Source organism: Fringilla coelebs, assembly GCF_963513975.1.
Source record: "Fringilla coelebs genome assembly, chromosome: 7".
Taxonomy (NCBI): Eukaryota; Metazoa; Chordata; class Aves; order Passeriformes; family Fringillidae; genus Fringilla; species Fringilla coelebs.
This window is the reverse complement of record NC_140035.1, coordinates 9,093,641-9,115,530: the sequence shown is the minus strand read 5'-3', so window position 1 is coordinate 9,115,530 and position 21,890 is coordinate 9,093,641. Positions and strand designations below refer to the sequence as shown.

Genomic DNA, 21,890 nt, shown 5'->3' with positions numbered 1-21,890 from the left:
TGCTCTGCAGCCATGGAGCTGCAGAAGTGTCAGAAGGAAGGCTGCTCTGCAGCCATGGAGCTGCAGAAGTGTCAGAAGGAAGGCTGCTCTGCAGCCATGGAGCTGCAGAAGTGTCAGAAGGAACGGTGCTCTGCAGCCATGGAGCTGCAGAAGTGTCAGAAGGAAGGCTGCTCTGCAGCCACCACACAAAAGTGATGCCCACACCACCCCATCCCGCTCCACACCAGCAAACTGCAATCAGCACACTCACATTGCCTTTTATATTTCAGACCCCAACAGCTGCCCACAACCCAGCCCCACCACCTGGGACCCTCAAAGCACTTACACTGTCCTGGAGGACTTCCAACTCCACACACAGGCTAAAGCTTGTCCTAGAGATGCAGCTCAGCAGCAGCAGGAGATAACCATGATACAATCAGAGTTTGAGACATTTCCACAGCCACACCATTGATGAGCCCCATGTTTCAATCCCTTTTCCTGCCCTTGCATCACTTCCCAGCATGCATGGCTTTCCATGTGGTGGAGCTGCTGCTGACAGCTGGATGTGTGTCCTGGGTCTTTTCCAAGTGCCAACCCTCTGCTTGCTCAAGTCACACAGGGATGCCTCCCTGCCCTTTTCTCTCCAACTTGTGAGCAGGAAGGGAGCTCCGGGTGTTGCCTCACAGGCCACTGTGGCTGAGTGCAAGCTGTTCTAGCACAAAGGGCAGCAGCTGGACCCTGTCACCTCTCTCTGGTCCTTCTGCTCCATGGGAAGATTTGCCTTCTGCCTTGCCTCAACAACCCCCAGCTGACTCCTCTCCCTGAGCTCGAGGAGATCTTTTCTGCCACGTCACTCACCCCAACAGAGCTGCCTCCAGATATTCCCCTACTCAAGCTCTTTGTGTGGGGAAGTCTGGAATTCAAAAATACACATTTGTCTGCTTAGGGCCTGCTTTCTTCAAGGAATGTAGCCACATGTGAGTCCATCACAGAGCAGTCAGCCCTGCAGCTCTAAGGGAGGTTCTGTGCAGGGGAGAGTTTGCAGGGGTTGAGCTGGGCTGGGTCACCCTCCATGGACATGCTGCTGGGAGAGGAGTCCAAGGAATGCACATACCCTTATCACCCCTTGGGTCTGGGTGTGCTCAGTGGGCACAGGAGGACATGAGCTGACATTCTGGTTGAGGGGCTTCCCAGCAATTTCATTCATCTTGTGGCCATCTCCAACCTTTCTCTAGAAACTTTTTCTGCCCCGCACTATGGTACAACACGGCACTGCAGCCTTCAGTTGTTCTGTAGCTCATTGTTAGGACTCCTTTCCTCTGTGATTCTCTACATCCTGAAAAAGAACTGTGTTTTTATTAGTGTCATCTAACCTTAAGAGCTGCTGAGTAAGTTCAGCTCTTCAGTCATCAGCCCTCTCCCCCATTTGCTTTTCTGTGCCATGCTTTACTCCTACACACTTTTCCTGCACGGTTTCTATGGCAACATGTGTATCTCTCCATCTGCTGTAGATCTCCATTATCACGTTTAGGTGCTTGATATCCTAGTCTCAAGTGCCATTTGTGTATCATGTTAACAAGTTGAGTTTGCAAACCAAGCCAAAGCACTTGGTAATTTTTGTAGGCAAACCTACATAATCAATAATTTGACTACTGTGTTTCCATTTAAGCTCTGTTTGAGGGATACTGATACAGAGCTGTTCTCAGATCTCCTACCTGCATGCTCTAGCTGATTTACTTCTTAGTTTCCAAGTTATATCCTTTCTTTTTGTTGCAGCCTGTGCAGAGTAAGTATATTTGGATTCTGGAAAGTCTTTGTTGGTCTGTTTCCTGGGGTTTGATATCTGTTTTATAGAAAATTAAGTTACCAATACTGTTTCTCTTCTGTCAAATGCATTTTTCAGTTCTGCTATAGTCCTATTTCTTGTCCTGAAGACTTTCTCTGTTGGATTACAGAAAGCCCTGAAGAGTACAGATGGTTTACAATTGGCCTCTCAGTCTGTTCTGCTTGAATTCCTTAAATTGCTTGGAATTTTGTAGATTTCTATATGGCTAAATCCAGTCTCATTTTCTGCTAAGTACCTTGTTGGAGAACTAACTTAAGTGTGGAAAAAACAAGCTCCTCCTATATAATCTGATCAGAACCTGCAGCAGAAAATTCAACTAAATTAAATTAGTGGAGTCAAATTGTTGATTTGCTTTCTAGATCCCATGAGTGAGTAAGAAGTTTTACAGCTTCCACATGCAAGAAGTTCATGTGGAGGCTGTAAAACTGTCAGCAATTTGGGCTGTCAGCATTTAGGGATGCAAACTGACATTGTTTATTTGTATCTAATATATTGTAAGAGTCTTTTTGAGATCTTATATGCTACCTCAGTATAAATGCCTATTATTTACTACCTATAATTAAACGTAATTAAGCATATAAATTTAGTGTTTATATATGCATTTAAAACCATGCAAATCTTCTGTTTAGGATGCAATTCAGGAAGAGCTTATGTCCAACAATTTTCCAGAAGAAAATGAAGAGGCCCATGATATCCCAGTAATTCCAACTGCCAATAATAAAAATGCACAACGACAACGACAACAACGACAACAACAACAATATTAATATTAATATTAATAATAATAATAATAATAATAATAATAATAATAATAATAACAACAACAACAACAACAACAACAACCATTAATTCTGCCAGTGCAGTCCACCAGGCTGTCTAGGGTAAGGTGAAGGTCAGGCACTGCACTTGCATTTTGGGTAGAACGGAAGTGGTAAGTTTTTAATGGTCTGCAGAGCTCAGCCAGGGGAATGTTTGTTTGGACACTCACAACAGGTGGGCTCCCCTCACATACCAAGGCTGACATTGGGAACCCTTGTTCTAAACTCCAGACCTACCCCAAACTTAACTCTATCAATAGATTCACAGGTGAAAAAACTGAATGTGTGAGTCCTGCTGACATCAGCCCACAAGGCTTGGAAAATTGTAAAAACATACCTCAGTTTTCAGCTTCTCTTTCCCTAAACTCTAAAGCCTTCATTCCTTAAGATGCTGAGGAGCATTACAATCTGATCATCACCCCAGGCAGTGCAAAACTCATATTCTGCTTTGCTTTCAAGTAGTCACAAGATGGAAGAGGTCCTTAAGACTTACTTCTCTCCAAAGAGATCAGACAAAATAAGGCTGAATATTACCAGTAACTCCAGATGCCAGCATAGGATGTGAACTGTGATGCAGGACATCTCAGGAATATGCAGAAAGTCTAGCAAAAAAAATGAGAAGAGAGTGATAATGCAGAGAGAACTGTCATTCAAACATCCAAAATTAAAGGTACGACTCAAAATCAAAACAAACTAGACCTGCACAGAGAAGGAAAACAAGAACATAAAGGGTTTACAGCATGATTGCAAAGGAAATGAAGGAAAGCACTGATCACAATAGCAGCATGGCAGACACCTAAAAGCTAAACAAAGATATTGCTTCAGACTCCATAAAAAAAAACTTGTAACTAACCCCAGAGAGCAGAGGCAGCACATTTAAGAGGCTAAAGGGCACAGATATGGAAATTATTGTGTAACACAACCACAAAACTTGAGGGCTCTTTCTCCTTCATTTCTGAATACTGGTTAATCTCCATCAATGATATCTTTGGGCTTTTTAGAGCAAATTTTAACCAGGAGTAACAAAAGACGAATGGAAGCAGAAAATGGGTTAAAATGTAGATTAGGCACATTAGAAGTAGAACCAGCTCAATGTCTTTCTTTGATAAGATAATGGCGTATCAGAACAAATGAAAAATAATAAATCTTATCAACCTAGACTTTGGTAAAGCATTTGATTTGGTACTACCTAGATAATTATTAGTTAAACTTGAGACGATGAGGATTAACATAAATACTATAAAATTATGAAGGAACAGAATTGGGAGTGAAACTGCTGATGGGGCTGAGAGCAAAATTATAGGACTGGAATAGTCAGTAAGTCTAATGTCATTAGTTAGCTTGATGCAAAAAATTACGAGTAAGATAATGAAATTTGCTTACAACAATATTATATATTTATATGTTATATTTTCAATAGAGAGGAAATCCTAAAGGAAGAATTACGTAATTATCATGCCCTAATAACAGACATGGGAAGAAATGCAACAGCATAAAATGCAGGGACATGTACTGAAAGACTGGCAACATTTCTGCCTTAAATTAGAATTTATCCACTATAAAACAGAAGAAGAAGAATCATGTGTGTGGTGTAGTTATTAGAAAGATAAATGGAGTCCTACATGTAGCAAGCCCTGTATTTTCAGGAACAATAAACAAATAGATACAAAACACTGGGTAAAATTCAGCTGAAATTTCTGGGCATCATTCAGGTTGTTGGTGGTCAGCAAGCCTAAATTCATCCTGGAACAGGTACAAAGAAGTGACGTCCAGATAATCAGAGGAATAGCTAAGACAACATGTCTTGCTGAGCTTGGCAAAATGAATGGTGGGATGGGATCTGATTCCTCTCTGTAAATACATTTGAGGTTTTAGTCAGGCAGAGAGGGAGGGGGAGAAGAATCAGGGGAGAAGAATCATTCACATTTATAGACAGCACTCATGCTAGAGCAGATGGGCAGAAGTTGGATATGAAACAGGAAAAAAGGCTCTCACTGTGAGAGGGGTAATGGTCTCAAAGAGCTTCTCAGTAGGAGAACAGGGGGCAAAACCTCTAACCAGTCTTAAGAGGGATACTGAGTTTGGCATTTCTCAGTCACTTTTTTTGGGACGTTCAAAGACTGCATTGCCACCATAGGAAGAGCCACACCTGGCTTAGCAAAATCTCCTGTTACTGCCCTGGCTTTGCTGCACAGATGGTGAGGTCCTGTTTTTTGCAGGAGAAAAGGGTTCAGCCGTGTAATCTCTGGGTCACGCGCATTAGGTGTGGAAGATCAGGTGAGATTGGGTGGGGGTGGCCTTGAGAGAGTTGTCTTTAGCCTCCCTTTATGGCGACTGAGCTTTTATGTCTGCTATTGTCCCAACGCCTCACACATCAGAGCTAGCGCTCCTGGGCTTATGTGAAAAACAAACATGGAGCCTCCATGGGAAAGAACAGATTCTTCCCATTGCCTGATAAAACAACAGCCGTCAGCACCCGCCAGTGTATGCTCTGTGGCTCCAGAGCTCTGAAATCTAACAAAGGACACATTTCTCAGGGCCTCACACAACACTGCCACTGAGACAGCCTTGACAACCAAACCTGACACCTAAAACTGCCTGCAGACCACCTGAAACTGCCCATGGGGAGTGAATGCTTCCCTATCCATCTCCATGGAGCAGTAAGCACACAAATCCAGAGGAGAGTTCAGCAGCAGCACAAATTATGTACTTCCACAGCCAATTAGTGTCACAGATGGATAAGCTAACGTGTGCACTCACAGTCCCAGGCTGTGTCCCCTGCTCTTCACAAGTGCTGCTGTATCCATCTGCCTGCTCATCCCCTGCCAGTTTATTTGCACCCAGCAAATGGTCATTGTAATCGTGATGTGGAGGCCACATGAATCAGTCCAAAGGACACCAAAGTGTTACAGTTTTCCTTTTTAATTAAAAGCTTCCACATTAATTTAGAAAAAAAACACTACACAGTTTGCAACACATGCATTATATAGACCAGGGCCATATTCTGTGGCATGCATTAGTTGCAGAAGCCTGAGCTTCAGTGAGTATGGCCCCTCCTTGGAGTGTGGGGACTCACCAGGACAGAAGGCCTTGCTACAAGCAGAGGACACAGGGCAAGAAGGATGATGGCTACTCTCCACCTCCACTTTAGATCTCACTCCTTCTCAAGGGAAAGGTGAGTTAAAGGGAGAAGAGAATGAAAGGACACAGAGGAAGAAGCAAATCATAGTGAACAAGCAGGATACTGCAAATGTTCCTGGAACCAGAGAAAGGCTCTTGTGCCTTGGTTGTGCTCAAACTTTGCTTGCAGGTAATGCATATTCTTGCAGAATCCCCATCAGGCTTCACACGCGCCCCAGGTCCCAGCTACACCTTCCTTTTCATCGGCTTGTCCTGGTTATTTTCTCAAAATGTTATTTTGCAGGATTTTTCCCTAGTCTTTTTTGTTAAGTCCACACAGTCATCACTATCAGGAAGCACCAAATAATTGAGCCAATGGAGATGACAGCAGGCAAGATGAACATATGTGTACCTCCAGAAACACCCACAGGCTCCTCCAGTGCTGGCAGCCAGCCTCCCTCTATGAATCACAGGGTCAGGTGTCCACATCCCACAGATCCAGGAGCCCACTGAGCCAAACTCTGGAGTGAGGGCAGCAGATGTGGTCACTGCTGAGCCTACAGCCTCCAACAGAGACAAAAACCCTGACATGGCAGGATGAGAGGAAGCAGGAGTGCAAGAGCAGGACAGGTGGCAAATGCAGTCCTTTGGCTCAAAAATGAGAGAAAGATGGTTTGAGGAGGAGACAGGGTGTACTAGATGAAAGGGCTGAGAGGTAAAATGTGATCTTTTTGCAGGGTGTTATGCATGATTAAACAATGTAGGAGAAAAGGACCAACACTCCTTTTTGTTCTTCCTTGCAGACAACTTGTATTTGATGTCCCATATTAAGAGCTGTGATATAGTTCAGGGTTTATCAGCCAAATTTGGCTCTGCTAATGCACTCACAGCCTCTTCCTGGTGTGCTCCTAATGTGACCGAAGGATTTAAACTATTGCTCTTTGTGGGTGAGGGGACGTGGGATCTGAGATGTCTCTCACTGTCCCGAAGAGCCCAGCTGCCCCTCTGCCACAGATTGCCACGTTACCCACCCTACCGAAACCCTCGCTGCTGCCGGTGGCCAGGAAGGTCGCACCCCACGAGAAGCGCAGGGCTTCCCGCTTTCCCCACGCAGGTCCCTATCCCCGTACATTTCGTAGAACGCAGCATTTTCCCCATTCCGCCTTCCAGAGCACTGAATCCCCCCGCTCTCAGCCGAGGCTCGCAGGGCAGCCCTCGGCGCAAGGACCGGCCCAGGCAGAGCATCCGCCGGGGCCGCAGGCGGGGCCGGGGAGGAGCCGGCGCTGCCCCGGGGCCGCCGCCCGCTCCTCCCGCATCGCCGGGGGCCGGGCCGGGCGCCAGGGGCGGTGCTGGCGGCCGGGAGGGAGGGAGCGAGCCCGCCGAGCCGAGCCGAGCAAAGCCGAGCCTAGCCGAGCCCCGCGGGCCGGACGCAGCCCGCAGGATGTCGCCGCTCCGTGTCTGCATCGTCGGCTCAGGGAACTGGTGAGTGCCGCAGCGCGGGGGAGGGGGGGGGGCTCTCCCATTGTCCTCCTCCCTTTCTTCCTCATGTTTTTCCCTTTTGCTCCTCCTTCCCCCGTTCCTTCCTCTGTTTTCCCTCGCGCCGCGGCGGGCGGGGTCTCCGCAACAGGTGCGGTACGGGGAGCGGCGGGACCGGGGGCGAGGGGAGTCTCCATGGTCCTGAAACCGCGACCCCGGCCCGTCCTGTCGCGGTTCTGGGCTCCTGGGCGGGGACCATCGGTGCCGAGAGATGCACCAGTCAATGAGAACTGGAAAAGCAGGAGGCTCCCGCATCACCCCAGGTGTGTGAGCCGCTTAAAGCCTGGCGACAGAATCTAGAGAGGCCCGGAGCTGCAGCTGTCGCTGTGTGTGCCTGCTGCAGGGCCTCGGTAGTTCAAATTGAAGCATTCAGCAGTGTGAAGGGTGGTGATGCTGTTTGTGCTCCACTGAAGGAACCGGGGCCCTGGCTTCATTTAAAGCCGCGAGGTATTGGCACTTTTCACTTCTATCCTCCTCAGCATGTCCTTTTGCATCTTGCTGCAAAAGGACGATGCTCAGGTCTCCCATTTATCCTCATTCTTAAGAATATATTTGCTACTGCTCGGTCTTTTCCAACCTGGACAAAAGCACGGGTCTCCAGAGCTCCACGAGTCTGACAGATCCCAGTAAGATCAGTAAATCCATCTCACAGGACTTAGCATCTTACTTTTCTTATGCTTTCTGTACACTGAGCACAAACAAACAGACCAACATGCACGTGCATGCATTTGGGATTAGCAAACCTAGCCTCCAGGTTCTGGTGATTGTTTTTGTACAAGGAGAGCAAGCTCCTTAAGATTTTAAAAATATCTGACAGCTAGGTGGAAGTAATGCCAGAAGAGTCAATAATTGAGGGAGTGGTTGCTTGTGAGCTGCTGAGAACACAGAAGAGTTAAAGCACAGCTGCCTTCCTGCCTTGAAAAAACAGTCCACTGCCTGCAATGCATTTTCTTTGTGCATGACATCTCACAGCCTTTCACATGGAACTGCCCAGCCAAGTCTTCCAGACCTCATTGTCACATTTCTGGCTTTCTCCAGCCCCATCACTTGTTTCCTCAACTGCTGCTTTCACATGTTTTTTGAGGGAAGGCATCCCTCTCCCTGCCACTTTCCTTGCTTGCCTGTGCAGGCAGCTCATTGTCTCTTCCAACCCCTCAACAGCCATGACTGCATGTTTGGAAGGGAACATTTTTACCTTTGGTCAGCTCACAGTCACAAACTTCATAATTCTCTTGCTGCATCCTCAAGCAGGGACCTCCTGCTTTTTCCAGGCTGTCCACCTTCCCACGAGACATCATTTAAAGTCACTTAGTTGTATTCAGATCTGTTAAGGAAGTTCTCTGTTTTTCCACATGTACCTACAAACTTGAGCTATACTACAGAGATACTGAAACCCCAGCCCATTCAATACCATCTATTTACCCATTCTGCCTGTCTGCCTGGGCCCATCTCTTGCTTCCTACCATATACACCAACTCTAAAATCCTCAAGGGGGACATCAGCACTGTGCTCTGAGGTATGAGTAACATTTATTCATAGCCTTGGTGGCAGAACAGGTTGTTTTAGTGCTACAGAGAAATACGTTTACCTTTGGCAAACATTTTTTTCCTTATGTTCCTCATAAATATTTGGCCAGCAGTTCAGATCCGTGCTCTTGAGGCTTTCCTGCAGCTCGGAATCATGGCTGACACGTGACACAGCAACGTTGCAAAAGCTCATGTCAGCTGCAGAAGTTCAGCAGGTCATGGGGACTTGCTAAGTCAACACTGCCAGGAGGCTCATGAGTGATATGGTTGAGCGAAGCAAGTGCTGCACTGCATTTTGTGGTTGCCAGTAGGTGCAGGAGGGTTTTTGTTTATCTACTGAGAGTTGCAAGTCCCATTCAGGATTTCAGGGATTAGAGCCAGAGTCTGCATCTTTCAACAGAAAATTGTATGTTCTTGGTACTTCACTAAAAAAGTTATTTTTATGGGTAGGATTGATGTATAAGTTCATCATCCATGTTGTGCTGGACAACCCAGACAATGAATTTGTATCTCTAGTTTATGAAAAAAATCCAAACCTTTTTCTTGTTAAAACATGTTTCTTGTGTGGAGCCAAAATTCATCCTCAGCTCAAGCTTTGAATGTGCCCGCTGTTGAAAGCAGGGCAAGAGAATCAGAATATAAGCAATTTTATAAATAATATGAAAGTATGATATAACTGCATGCCTTTCTTTCAAAACAACAGAACTCTTATGGTAAAGGTTCACCCTTAAAACACTTCCCTAAATATTGTAAAAGACCAAACCAAAATAAAACAAACCCCCAAAACAAAAACCACAAACCAACCAAAAAGCCCCAAACTAAATAACTAAATAAAAAAGCACTACAGCAGCTCAGGATATAGCACATAATCAACACTGAGTGAAGTGAAAGGTGATCTCAGCAGGATTTCTTTATCATTAAATATTAAAGATTAAGACCTTAATTACCTATTAATAAGACCTTATTAGTTATTAAGCAATTTAACCTTATGCAAACCTGTTACATGAAAAATATGGGTGAACCAAGGAGGATCAGTTACAATGTGGTTTCCCTTTGAATCATTAACGGCACAGACCTACTTGGACTTTGATATCCCCAAGAACTTTATCAGTTCAGAACACACACCACAGCTAAATCTTATTCATGCTCCTTGTTACAAGTGGGCCAGAGGACAAGACTGCTGCAAATGGAGTTTCTCTTTCACTCATGTTAATAAAGTGGCCAATACTTGAGAGATTAAGGTAGCATTAAAATGGAGAGAAGGAAGAGAGCAGTAAAAATAATCACCCCTCTTCCCCTAATAATTACAAGTTCATTAAACAATACTTCCAATATTTTCTGTGAGGTTTCTAATTCTCCCTTGCCATGTGAGCATTTGCAAGGCTGCAGCGATGATGGGGGAATAAAATTATTGTCCGACCTGAAATAAAAAGTGCTCAGCATGACTCAAGATGAGTAAACTGGATGGTTAAAATAGCCTCAGGCTGCAAGTATTACAGGTCCTGTTAGAGTGATAATTAGAACAATAAGTAAAGAGAAATACCAGATTGAAGGGTTGTTTGTTTTTTTTCTGAGCATTAGCTCTTATGTAAATCCTTATTGTAACTGTTTGGTTAAGGATAGGAAAGTGGGATGCATTTATTTTACATGAGATGCACAAAGACTGTCACAGCAAGGTTGCTCAGCACTTATTTACCACCTGGATTATTTTACATTTATTGATCTTGATAAAAAACAGAATTATCTGAGGACCATAAGAGATTTTAATCTCAGATAATGTATTTTTAGTGTTATTGATGGTACATCACACTCCTGCTCTATAACCTTTGATACTACTTCAGTTCCTTTATTTCAGTTACATTTTTCCACTGTTCTACTTCCTCTGTTCTTAAACTTAAGGGGCTCTTGATGGAGGCTAGTAGATAAAACTTTCTGATAAATGTTGCAAGCACCTAGACAGCTTTACAGCACAGGCTTTTTATAAGTTATGATGTTAAAATAACTAGTGTTTCCAATTCACAATAAAAGTACTTCTCCCCTTTTAGTTATTTTTATTTTATTTTAAAGGGGATCAGCCATAGCAAGAATCATTGGCAAAAATGTCCAGAAGTCAAACAGATTTGATCCCACTGTCAAGATGTGGGTATTCGAAGAGATCATTAATGGAAGAAAACTCTCAGAAATCATCAACCAGGAACATGAAAATGTTAAATATCTGCCTGGGTATAAGATACCCCACAATGTGGTAAGTTGAAAAAAAAAATTAAATTAGGAAGCAATTCACTATTTTGTTCTGGCTTGCCACCTAACTCACTCCATTATAACTCCCTGGAATATAATTCAGTTCTGTGATTTCTGCTTGTCTTGTATGTCATGTGCAACTTCAAACACCAACTATGTCTGTGCTGGTATCACACCACCCTCCTCCCTGGCAGAGATCAGCACAACTCTAGAAATGGCAGGCAGAGATCTGTCTACACAGAGCTGAGATATTTCAAACCCACAGCATCTTCTGGAAAAACAGGCAAAGCTACTGTTCTCCTTTCTTCAGAAAAAAAAAAAAATCAAAAGCAGAGCTGTGGCTTACAAGGAGATGAATAATGAGCTATCAGCTCAGTGGTGATTTCAGGACAGCTATAGTTAAATAAAGCTCTAAATTCCATAAAAAATATAAGGTATTTATTTTCATGGACATTTAAAATACCAAGTTACACATCTCTACTTAAACTAATCACCTTAGATAATTTACTGCTACCAGAGCAAGTGAGATGAGGGGGTTTGGCTGTTCAAGATTTTGCCAAATGCTGCTGCTTTGAGAGTAGTGCCACATTTTTGGAGCAGTTGCAGTTGTAAAGGGAAATTAAAATGCTGCATGTGGTGGGTCTCCTTGCTTGGGGAGTGGTTATATTTAGTATTCCATTTTGTGCTGTGATTGCATATTTGCACTCCTAGTGTTTGAACTTGGCACACAGCTCTCCTGGGTTACAACTGACTTGTCACTGTTATTTTTTACAACCCTCTAGCAGATGGTGTCATCATCCTTTGAGGCCAGTCTCACCCTGTTTAGAGCAAAGCCTGAGGCTTCACCAGCAAAAATCAGCTGGTTGCAGTAGAGGGACCCTCAGACCGTCTCCAACTGAGAGGAAAAAAGGAAAAACAAACAAGCTGAGCTTTTCCTTGTATTGCTCTGCAGCAATTTTAGAGAGACAGGAGCACAGCCTGTGCAGTGCTGCCAGCCTCTGCCCTACTCCCACTCCACTGTTTTCCCAGAGAAGCAGCCTGGCTGGCAGCAGCTCTGGTTTTCTTGTTCAGAGTCTCACTTGCTTAAAGCTGCATGCTCCAAGGCTGCATCCAAGAGTGCTGTTTGCTCCTCCTGCAAACTGCTTCTAGCAGGCTCAAATTTACCTGCTGTTGCCTCTGTAGCCTGGCTTGAGTTGTTGTTCTGAGTAATGCCAGCATTTGGAAAAAGATACAGCTAGGTAGTTTTTAAGCATGTTGTATAGGGTTTGGTAACTCTTGGGAAAATTACTGTATATTTAAAACAAAGACACACACCCAAAGATGATGATAATCTCTGTCTTTTGATACAATTTATTCCTCAGTAACTCAGCTGGTGACCTATGGAAATGAAAGACTTCTAGAAGAGCCTCTGTCACACCACTCCATTTTTCTCCTGTGGTCTCCAGTGCTACCACTCATTCCACAAGAATCATATGGGGTTGGTCAGCCATCTTCAGGAATCAGATCAAGAAGCTGAACTAGCAAAGGGGCTTCCCAGCACACCACAAATTTATGAAGTATATAATCTTTCCCAGATTATCCATGCAGGGTTAAATTATAAAAAAATTATTAAAAGTCCAACCCCAAAACAGTTCAGCTGCTTTGGATATTTCAGAAGAGATCTGTAGCTGCTTGTGTGGAGAGCTGGCAGCTATGCCACAGGGCCAGTTAAAATGAAGGACATTGCCACTGCATCTGCCATGGCTTTGGCATGATAGTGTCTTGCAAGGACTGAGGATTCCTACCTGGGGCTCATTTTGTTTGTCACTCTTGTCCCAGGTGGCTGTGCCAGATGTGGCTGAAGCAGCAAACGGGGCAGATATTTTAGTGTTTGTTCTGCCACATCAATTTATTGGACGGATCTGTGGGCAGATTGCAGGACAGGTGAAACCTGGGACATTTGGGATTTCCCTGATCAAGGTAAGTTGTCTCCACAGTACCCAGTCAATATGGAGTAAATAAACAGCTCCAACTTAAGGGCAGGAGCTGCAGCCCTCAGCTGCATGCTCTGCATGAACATGAGCATTTCTTTCTGCAAGAGTTAAATCTTGCCCAGCTCTGCCAGCCCTTCCGCTGCTCTCGTGGCTGTGGAGAGAGAAGGATGTGGCAACCTATCCAGGCTAAGAGTATCTGTTTTTGCCAGTCATGTTTAGCCTGGATCAGCTCCCACTTGGACCAGCATGGAGGTGAAAATGGGCAGAGGAAGGGATGCATAAAGCTGGCACTGCTGCCAGAAAAAATACTCTGAGACTACAGCCTCAGTTAACTCCTAACTGAGAACTCTGAGTCAAAGTGCCCCTTCCAAGTACATGCTAAAGCTGTTCTTGGCAGCATTAAAATGGCATAATAACACTAATGATTTTGCAAAACTGAAGCAATTTCAATCTGGCATGAATGGAGGAATCTCTTTTTAAGGTTAGAGAGGTACCAGATTATTGTAATCTTTAAAGGAATTAATATTTTAAGAGAATGTCAAACTAAAGGCCAGAGGCAAAGCATAGGAATGTAGTCTTACCACTTCTTTGTTTGATTGCATTACAGGAAATATCCCACTTAAAATTGTAATGAAAGAAATGTAATTCAAGTTTTTTGACTTCAATACCAGCTCTTCTATTATCTCATAAGCAGCAGTAAGGAGAAGAGAGGAAGGTGGGAGAGGAAGGAAATTTCTGCAAATTTAGTTTAAAAAACCCAAGACAGTTCAGTATACTCCTTAACATCCAAAAAGCACTTTGATTTATACTTAGATCTTGCAAAAAAGCCATTTCATATAGAGTTAGTTTTAAATGTCTTTTCCTGTACTGCAGAAATTTAGCTGAAAGGAAAAATACAACATCAAAGAAAGCAAGCCTCAGGACAGCAGCACTTGATGTGAGGCCTCTTGCGGGATTACCTTAACTGTCACCCCTTCTCCCTGAGCTTGCCTTGAATTTGCAGTTACCAGAGTACAAACCCAGAACATTTGTATTAATGCCTAACACTAGTGATTTTAAGACCCTTTTTTTTTAAATTCAAACCAGAGAGCTGCAGGCAATAGAACACCTTCTGCTTTACCACTGCTCTGCTGCTGTAATTTTCCTATTCTAATACCCTGGCTTTAACTATCTTCTTTTCAGGGGATTGATGAGGGTCCTGATGGCCTGAAGCTCATCTCTGACCTCATTCGAGAGCAGCTGAAAATAGAGATCAGTGTGCTGATGGGGGCCAACATAGCCAAAGAAGTGGCTGATGAGAAGTTCTGTGAAACCACCATTGGTAACTATTGCAAAGAGCCAATTAGAGCTGGGGTTTAAAGTCACCTGTCACAGGATAACCTCTGGAAGAAGCAGAGGGATGTGGCTGGTCCTAGGTGGTCCCTGAGTGGAGCAGTGCCTGCTGAGGTCCTTCAGGGAGCCAGGATTATTTCCAGAGAATTTGGTGCTAAAAGAATCAAATTCAAACTGACAGTGGGTTTCAGTGCTGAGAGTTAATTTAATCTACTGAAAAGATCAGCTTAATCCTTTTTCTGTAGGAGTTGGCAAGAGCTGCCTTTTGTGTCTGTAGAGCTCAACATGGAACCCATCAGCAGCTGATACAAAATGCAGTCTAGATAAAGAAGTGTAATCAGAAGCTCCAATGTGCTCACACTCCCAGAGGTGTATTTCTTCATCTTAAAATTTCTTTGTTTGGGAAAGAAAACCCAGTAACATTCTGTTCCTCTCTCCCACTTGGACTGCTTGCCAAGACATGGCCTCAGATCCTCCCAGGGCTGGGTCTGACCTGATTCGGAAAGTTCATCCAGTAGTTTTTAAAACTTAAAGATTTTTAAAGCCAGTCAAAATTAAAGTTACATCCTTCCATAGCTAGGAAAGGCAAAAGAAAAATAAATTGTGTTGCAATCATGTTCTTTTGCCTTGCAAATATTATAGTAATGGTGCAACTGTACCAGCTGGGCATTTGTTACTGAAAGAGCACCTAGGCATAAATAGGACTAGACGTGATTAGGAGAGTTGAGTTATATTAATTCTCTTGGAGGGGATTCAACTTCTCCTGGCCTGGTTTGAAGCCATGATGTGATGATGACTGAGCAAAGAGCTTTACCCCTTATTTTTGTCCCCATGGAAAGCTATGCAGTCCAGAGAGAGCCACCTCAAAGAGAACTGGTACCGTGAAGAGCAAGAAGCAAACCTAAAGTTTCTCATGAGATGGTGAGAAACCTCCCATCTACCAGAGTGTGATGCCCCAGGCTCGTAAAACTCACAGCTGAGTTCACCCTGAAGGAAACCAAGTTACCTTGTACAAAACTCAAGTGCAACTCTATTCAAAGGTCTTTGCCCAGCTGGTCATGGGCTCTCTGGGTGAAGGCAAACCTCAGTTCCCTTAGCACTAAGGGCTCTCCTTGGCTGAACACTGTAACAACATGATACATGACCTCTGTAGAGTTGGTAGGAAAAAGGTTTTATCAGTGCCAATCTTCAATTTCATCATCTGTGGATCCCCCTGTAACTGGGATTATATACCCCTGTAACTGGGCAATAGTAATTTGTGTCCCACAGTACTTAGCAGTGACACAGGCTTACATTTTCAAAGCAGAAATTATACCATTGTCCTGCAGGAAACAGTTTGTAAATAATGTCTTTTTTAAGGTCTGTGGTTGTACAAGCTTTCTCAGGCAGAAAGATTCACTAGGGGGTATCTACCTTTAAGCTCTTTAAAGTGTCATTAAGCAATATTGATCAATACCAAGGAGTTGCCTACACTTAACACTGGCATCCAGCAGCAGAAACTGCTGTTGCACAAATCTCTGGTTTAGCAACACCTTGGGACTGGGATCACAAAAGCTGAAGTAGTCCCTAGAACCTTATTCCAGGTGAATTGTGTGCACTCTGCAGCACTGTAAAAGCTCTCTTTCATCTTTCTTTCCCACAGGATGCAAAAATGAAGCTCAAGGGGAAATCTTTAAAGAATTAATGCAGACTCCCAATTTCAGGATTACTGTGGTGCTGGACTCCGATACAGTGGAGCTTTGTGGAGCCTTAAAAGTGAGTGTTTTCAAGCAAATATGTTTTATTAGGACCAAATTCTAACCTCACCTGAGTCTTCTGTAAGCCACGGGGTCTAATTTGAGTCCTGTCACCATGTGAGTGAATGAGTGCAAACAAGATGCATCATTCATGAGCCATTTTTCCAACCTGGAAAATAAACCTGGGAAATAAATTTTCCAACCTGGGAAATAAATTCCTCCCAAAAGGGGAGATTTATTTAAAATGCACCTGCAGGCAAAGTTCAAAAATACTTGGTTTTTTATCTTTATTTTACCAGAGGCACTTCTGTTTTTGAGAGCAGAGTTTAGTCCACTGTATTTTCTTGAATGCATGTTGTGAGCCCATGGAACAAAGACTCTCACTACATAGGTTAGCTCCACTATTAATTATGTCTGTGGTTTAAGTACTAACCTGCTAGAAAATTCACATCAGAAGTGATGCTCTGTATTGGCAGCATGTCTGTGTGGCACTCAGCAATGTCCACATGGACATCCCAGGTGGGATCAGAAATGACACCAGAGTCCCCAAATTTCTAAGGAGGGGACAATAGTGTGAGATTCAGAGTTTGCTTTTATATGAATTGAAAGTGACTTCAGCATGTGATCCTTTTTACTTCTTTATACATTTAGTCACTTATACTTCAATAATTCACTTTTCCATGGAGGAGGTGGATGACTGATGAGAAAAGAATTGGTCCTGTTTAACTTCACATACAAAACTAATTTTTTTTTTTTACATACAAAACCAAAGACTGCAGATTTTGCTTTTGGCCACAGAGCAGAACTGGGAGCAGGAACAGATAGGAGAGAGTTTTTTACTGTTTTGTGATAAATCATTCTACTTCTTGAAATCATTGGTTTGGTTTTGCCTCCGCTAAAAAAAAAAAAAAAAAAAAAAAAACCAAACTAAAAAATTAAACATGTGCACTGGGGTACATACATGTCTGGAGCAAACATGCCAGTGGTAGCACTAAGTAGCATATTACTCATATACACTGAACTACATTTATTTAGGGACTTATTTAGGAGCTAGGAATTGGAAGGTGGGAAGAGAAGCATGCCGAACAATGGTGAGGACTTGTGAAGATGTTTAGGATCCTGAGAGATTTGTTTAGAGCTGTAGACAAGGGCAGTTCTACTGATATTTGTAGGTAAGCCCAAAATTTGATCTACTGCAGCATCTTCCTAGAATCCATGCCTGCTCAAATCAGAGACCCACAAAGAAAACCTAGAAAGGTATGACTCTGTGTGGGATATTTTAAATAGTTAAACAGACAGGTCAGCGAGATCCAACTTGGAACTAGCAGGAAAACAAAACACTAATTGCATACATGCTATGTGATTGCAATATTAGTGTATAAAACACTGCTTTGGTTTTGCCCATGGGAATAAGTGTAGATTCTTAAAAATCTTCTAAAATTCCAGCAGCTTTTGCTCCATTTCTTCATAAGATAAACTCATGACCATTGGAAATCTTCATCTCATCTTGTTGAGATGAAGAGAGTTGTGGGGTTTCCTTGGGGCTCAGTACATGCTGGTAAGCTGCACATCTTGGCTGACTGTTTCCTTCCCTCCCCTGTATTTGGCACTGGCCCATTTTTAGAACATCGTGGCGGTGGGCGCGGGGTTCTGCGATGGGCTGAATTTCGGTGACAACACCAAGGCAGCAGTGATACGCCTGGGCCTCATGGAGATGGTGGCCTTTGCCAAGATGTTCTGCAAGGGACCAGTGTCAATAGCCACCTTTTTGGAAAGCTGTGGGGTCGCTGATCTCATCACCACCTGCTACGGGGGACGCAACAGGAAAGTAGCGGAAGCCTTTGCTCGCACAGGAAAAGTAAGGAGGCTTTTTAAATATTTTATGCTAACACATGAAGAAGTCCTTCTGTGTTTTACAAAGGCATCATTAATTGTTTACCTTCTTGATAACTGCTGGTATCACAGTAGTATCCCCTCTGACCCAAGTAATCAGTCTTCTCTCTTCTAGTCCATTGAGGAGCTGGAAAAGGAGATGCTGAATGGACAAAAGCTGCAAGGCCCTCAGACTTCAGCCGAAGTCTACAAAATTCTGAAACAGAAAGATATGCTCCATAAGTAAGTGCTTTGAGTTAACAAACAACAACAACAAATTATGAGTGATTCACAACCTTCTTAACTGTATTTGTTTCATTATCTTGTTCATTTCTTCAACAACAGCTTTCAACATCTTGGGCCCCTGCTAGAGCCTGGCTTGACTCCTCATTGCCAGGGTCAGTTGAATGGGAGAAGGGCTGAGCATTGTTAGAAGAAACAAGTCACAGATAGAGAGTGGGCTCAGGGGATACTGTTAGTGCCTAATGGAGTATTGTGAGGTCACATATTGGAACAGCAGGAAAAACAATCACAGAATATTCTGAGTTGGAAGGGACCCACAGAGATCATCACCAACCCTTAAGTCAAAGGCCCATACACAAGAAACAAAAGAAATTATAATGTAAAGAAGCCTCCCAGACATCCCCATCCCCCAAATAAGATTTCAGGCTGTACACAGATTATCTTGCAGACATGATTCATGGGCCAAAAGGTTTCTTGTTCTCAGTGTACCAGCATTGCAGCTTGCAGCAGTCCTGCTCTCAGTGCAAACCTGAATTTGGTCATCTCAGTACAAATTTCAGGATCATATTCCTAATCAAACATTTTCACATGCACTGAACAGGTAATGTGTGCTGATACCAATGCTCTAGTGCCAATGCTCTATTACCACAAAGGGCACTAGAGCAAAAAGATAAAGGTAAAAAGTACTTCTAATTGCTTGGGATGATGTAAGATTATAAATAATTTGAAACCTCTGCCTCAATTTACACAACAGAAAAGCTAGACTTCCCTCCATCCCATTTCCTCTCATACATCAGCAATACTGAGAAGTCAAACACTGCTAAATGAATCCTTAAAAACTTATTAGAATTGGAACAGATACAGAAGATTCAAGTGGCAATATCTTTCAAAAATGAGAGCGAAAAGGAAAGCTCATTTTGACAGCAGCTTTAATTCACAGCTTGATCTAATAAGTATCCTATAATTGCCCTTTGTTACATGCTCAGCTCCAAGTCATTCAATGGACTCATTTTTTACCACATAATGACTAAGACAGCTTGTAAAAGGAAAAGAATCCTTTAAGCCAAGAAAAGAAAATCGTTAGACATTTCCATTCCTTTTAGTCCTCTGGATATCAGTAATGACTGTAAATAATATATCCATTTTGCACACAGCAGGAAAAGGTTATGCAATTCAAAATTGTTTTTAAATAAAAAATACTGGATAGGTATTTTGTTTCCAAAACAGCTTTTCTGTGCTGTCACACCCATTATTTGCCCCTCTTTAGCTCCTCTCCTTCGCCCAGTAGTCTTCCAGTAAAGGCAGCCCCAAGCTAAAATTATATTGTAAAGAGAGACAAAATTTTTCTACTTTCAACAGAACAAAAAAATTATTTCCATTAAAATTGAATAGAAATGTTTATATAAACTTTTTAAACTATTTTAATTCCTATATGCTTCTTTCAGGTTTCCATTATTTACGACCATCTACAAGATCTGCTACGAGGGTCGATCAATCCAAGATTTCATCATGTGCCTGCAGAACCACCCAGAGCACATGTAGAGATCCCTTCTCCTCACCTGGCTGAATTCTCACCTTCCTGGGACTTCTGTCCACTCCACAGCAATTGAAGTAGAGAAGCAGGTTGTGTGACACTTGCTGTAAAAGCAGCAAAGAATGTATTTAATTCCCCTTGTCCTGGGGGTAAAAACATCTGCCTTTAATTTCAACATTATACCTAAGGAATAGGAAACAAATGTAAAACTTAACATTATTTCATTTGAGTTAGTATTTGCCTATAATTATGGGGGTATTTGCCTATAATTATTTTCTTGTTGACTGAAAACAGTTCCCCTTGTAATTTCAATAACAGAGCTAAATTGCTCACATAAAACTCAATGTTTTGCCTACAGTTACTTCTGGAATGGCACAACACATAGAAAAATCAAAGAACTCATTCAAACAGATAAATCATAGTTAAAAAAAAAAAATCCAAGAGCAGTTAGATGCAATTGCATGGGCAAATGCTGGATTTCTGTAATTCCCCTCAAACATAAATAACATTTTGTATTTTGGGACATTTAGACCTTTCTTGATTTAGTTTCCCAGTATAAGCTTCTTTGGAAAAAGAGGTACTATTACTATGCTCAGACACACAAGAATGTCCATCAGATGTATAAATAAAACAGTTTAAGGGGTGGGGGAAAGGAGAAGGGGTTTGGGATGGGTGAATTGTTTGTTTCAAATCTGGGACACTAGGAATCCTCAGTAGTAATCTGACCTTGATTAAACTTACCGTATTCCTTTAAAATACAGAAAAAACATCTGAAATAACCAAAGACAATTTTGCTAGCATCAGATTTTCTCAGCAAGTCCTCACCATTAATTTGAACCAGCTGAGAGGGGGGAAGTGGAGGTTGACAGGGAGATGTACCCAGGGCTCAGCATGCAGCTTGTACACTTGCTGATATTTTGAGGGGGCAACCAGTAACAGTGACAAACTCTCTGTGATACTTGACTTTTTATACCTGTATGGAAATGACCGCTGTAGACGCACAGAACTCCTGTAAAATGGCATTCCACACCAGGCTGCATTTCAGGAAACTCCACTGCTCCTTTCCAGACTGCAGAGTGGTGTCCTGATCATGCTCAAGCAGCACATCTTACACTCCAGGAGAGAGATCTCCCATCTGCTTCTGAATTTTAAACACAAACTGGGTTCACAGACCAGGGATTTTTATTGTGCTACCAGTGGCGTGAATTTTAGAAACATTGACGTTTTTAAGCCTTATAGCTGTACTTGGGTAACTTTACATACCTGATGTTTTTCAGAGTTAAAAACATCTACAAAATGAACAGTGGCGCATTTTATAAGCTTTAATCCCCTTTTGAAATACTCCTATTTTGAGAGAAGGCAAAAAAAAAAAAAAAAAAAGGAAGAGTAACCTACTTTTGCTGTGCTTTATCAGATTTTCTGAAATAGCAGAGAGGAAGGCAAGTTTTTTTAAATCTATGTACTCCCTGTCATATTGCTTAGAGGGAAAAAAAATGAGCTAATTATAAAATAATTTCAACTAATTTTAGAGGAATTAGAGGTCTTTCACATTTACCAGAGTAATATATATATATACACATATATAATAATGTATTGTAATTACAAATATATTATAAAAATCCCAGTCTCACAGCTAGCAAAGCTAGCTCAGGTACCAAAACCAGTGGCTGCAGCATCCCTGATCCTCCTGAACAGCAGCAAGGGTAGCTCAGCTCCTCCTGCTCAGACTCCAGTCACAGCTAACAGCTCGGGGCTCTGCAGAGCAACACCAACATTCCTGCCACTGAAATGGGAATCATGTGACCAAATCCTTCACACAAAGCAGGGAATTTATGATCTTCAATTTGAAGTGGAAAAATACTTACACATTGTACAGTTTTGAAGTATCAAATACATGAGGATGGGATAGAGAATTCAGGAACCTCCTTCCTTCACCATCAGGCTGAATTTCTGATAAGTCATGTATGAGCTAATAATAACATAGAATATTTTACATTCAAAGTGTATCAAATAAGAGTTTAATAAAGTGATCAATATGCAGACTTGATGTAATTTCATTTTTCAACATTCTCACAAAATAAATGACTTGTAATAGTGGTTCTTTATTGCTCTTACTCTTGCAGTTAATCATTGT

The 21,890-nt window shown here is 42.5% G+C and overlaps 1 protein-coding gene across 1 annotated transcript; it reads left to right on the top strand.

Annotated features, from left to right (window-relative positions):
- Positions 1-7,119: 7,119 nt before the first annotated feature.
- Positions 7,120-21,782, top strand: LOC311156122 (glycerol-3-phosphate dehydrogenase [NAD(+)], cytoplasmic-like). The gene is made up of 8 exons (XM_084209843.1): positions 7,120-7,245; positions 10,893-11,070; positions 12,885-13,025; positions 14,222-14,360; positions 16,014-16,126; positions 17,732-17,965; positions 18,116-18,222; positions 19,668-21,782. Exons 1-8 carry the CDS (start codon positions 7,205-7,207, stop codon positions 19,762-19,764), a joined length of 1,050 nt encoding a protein of 349 aa, XP_084065969.1. The 5' UTR covers positions 7,120-7,204; the 3' UTR covers positions 19,765-21,782.
- The last annotated feature ends 108 nt before the right edge of the window (positions 21,783-21,890 follow it).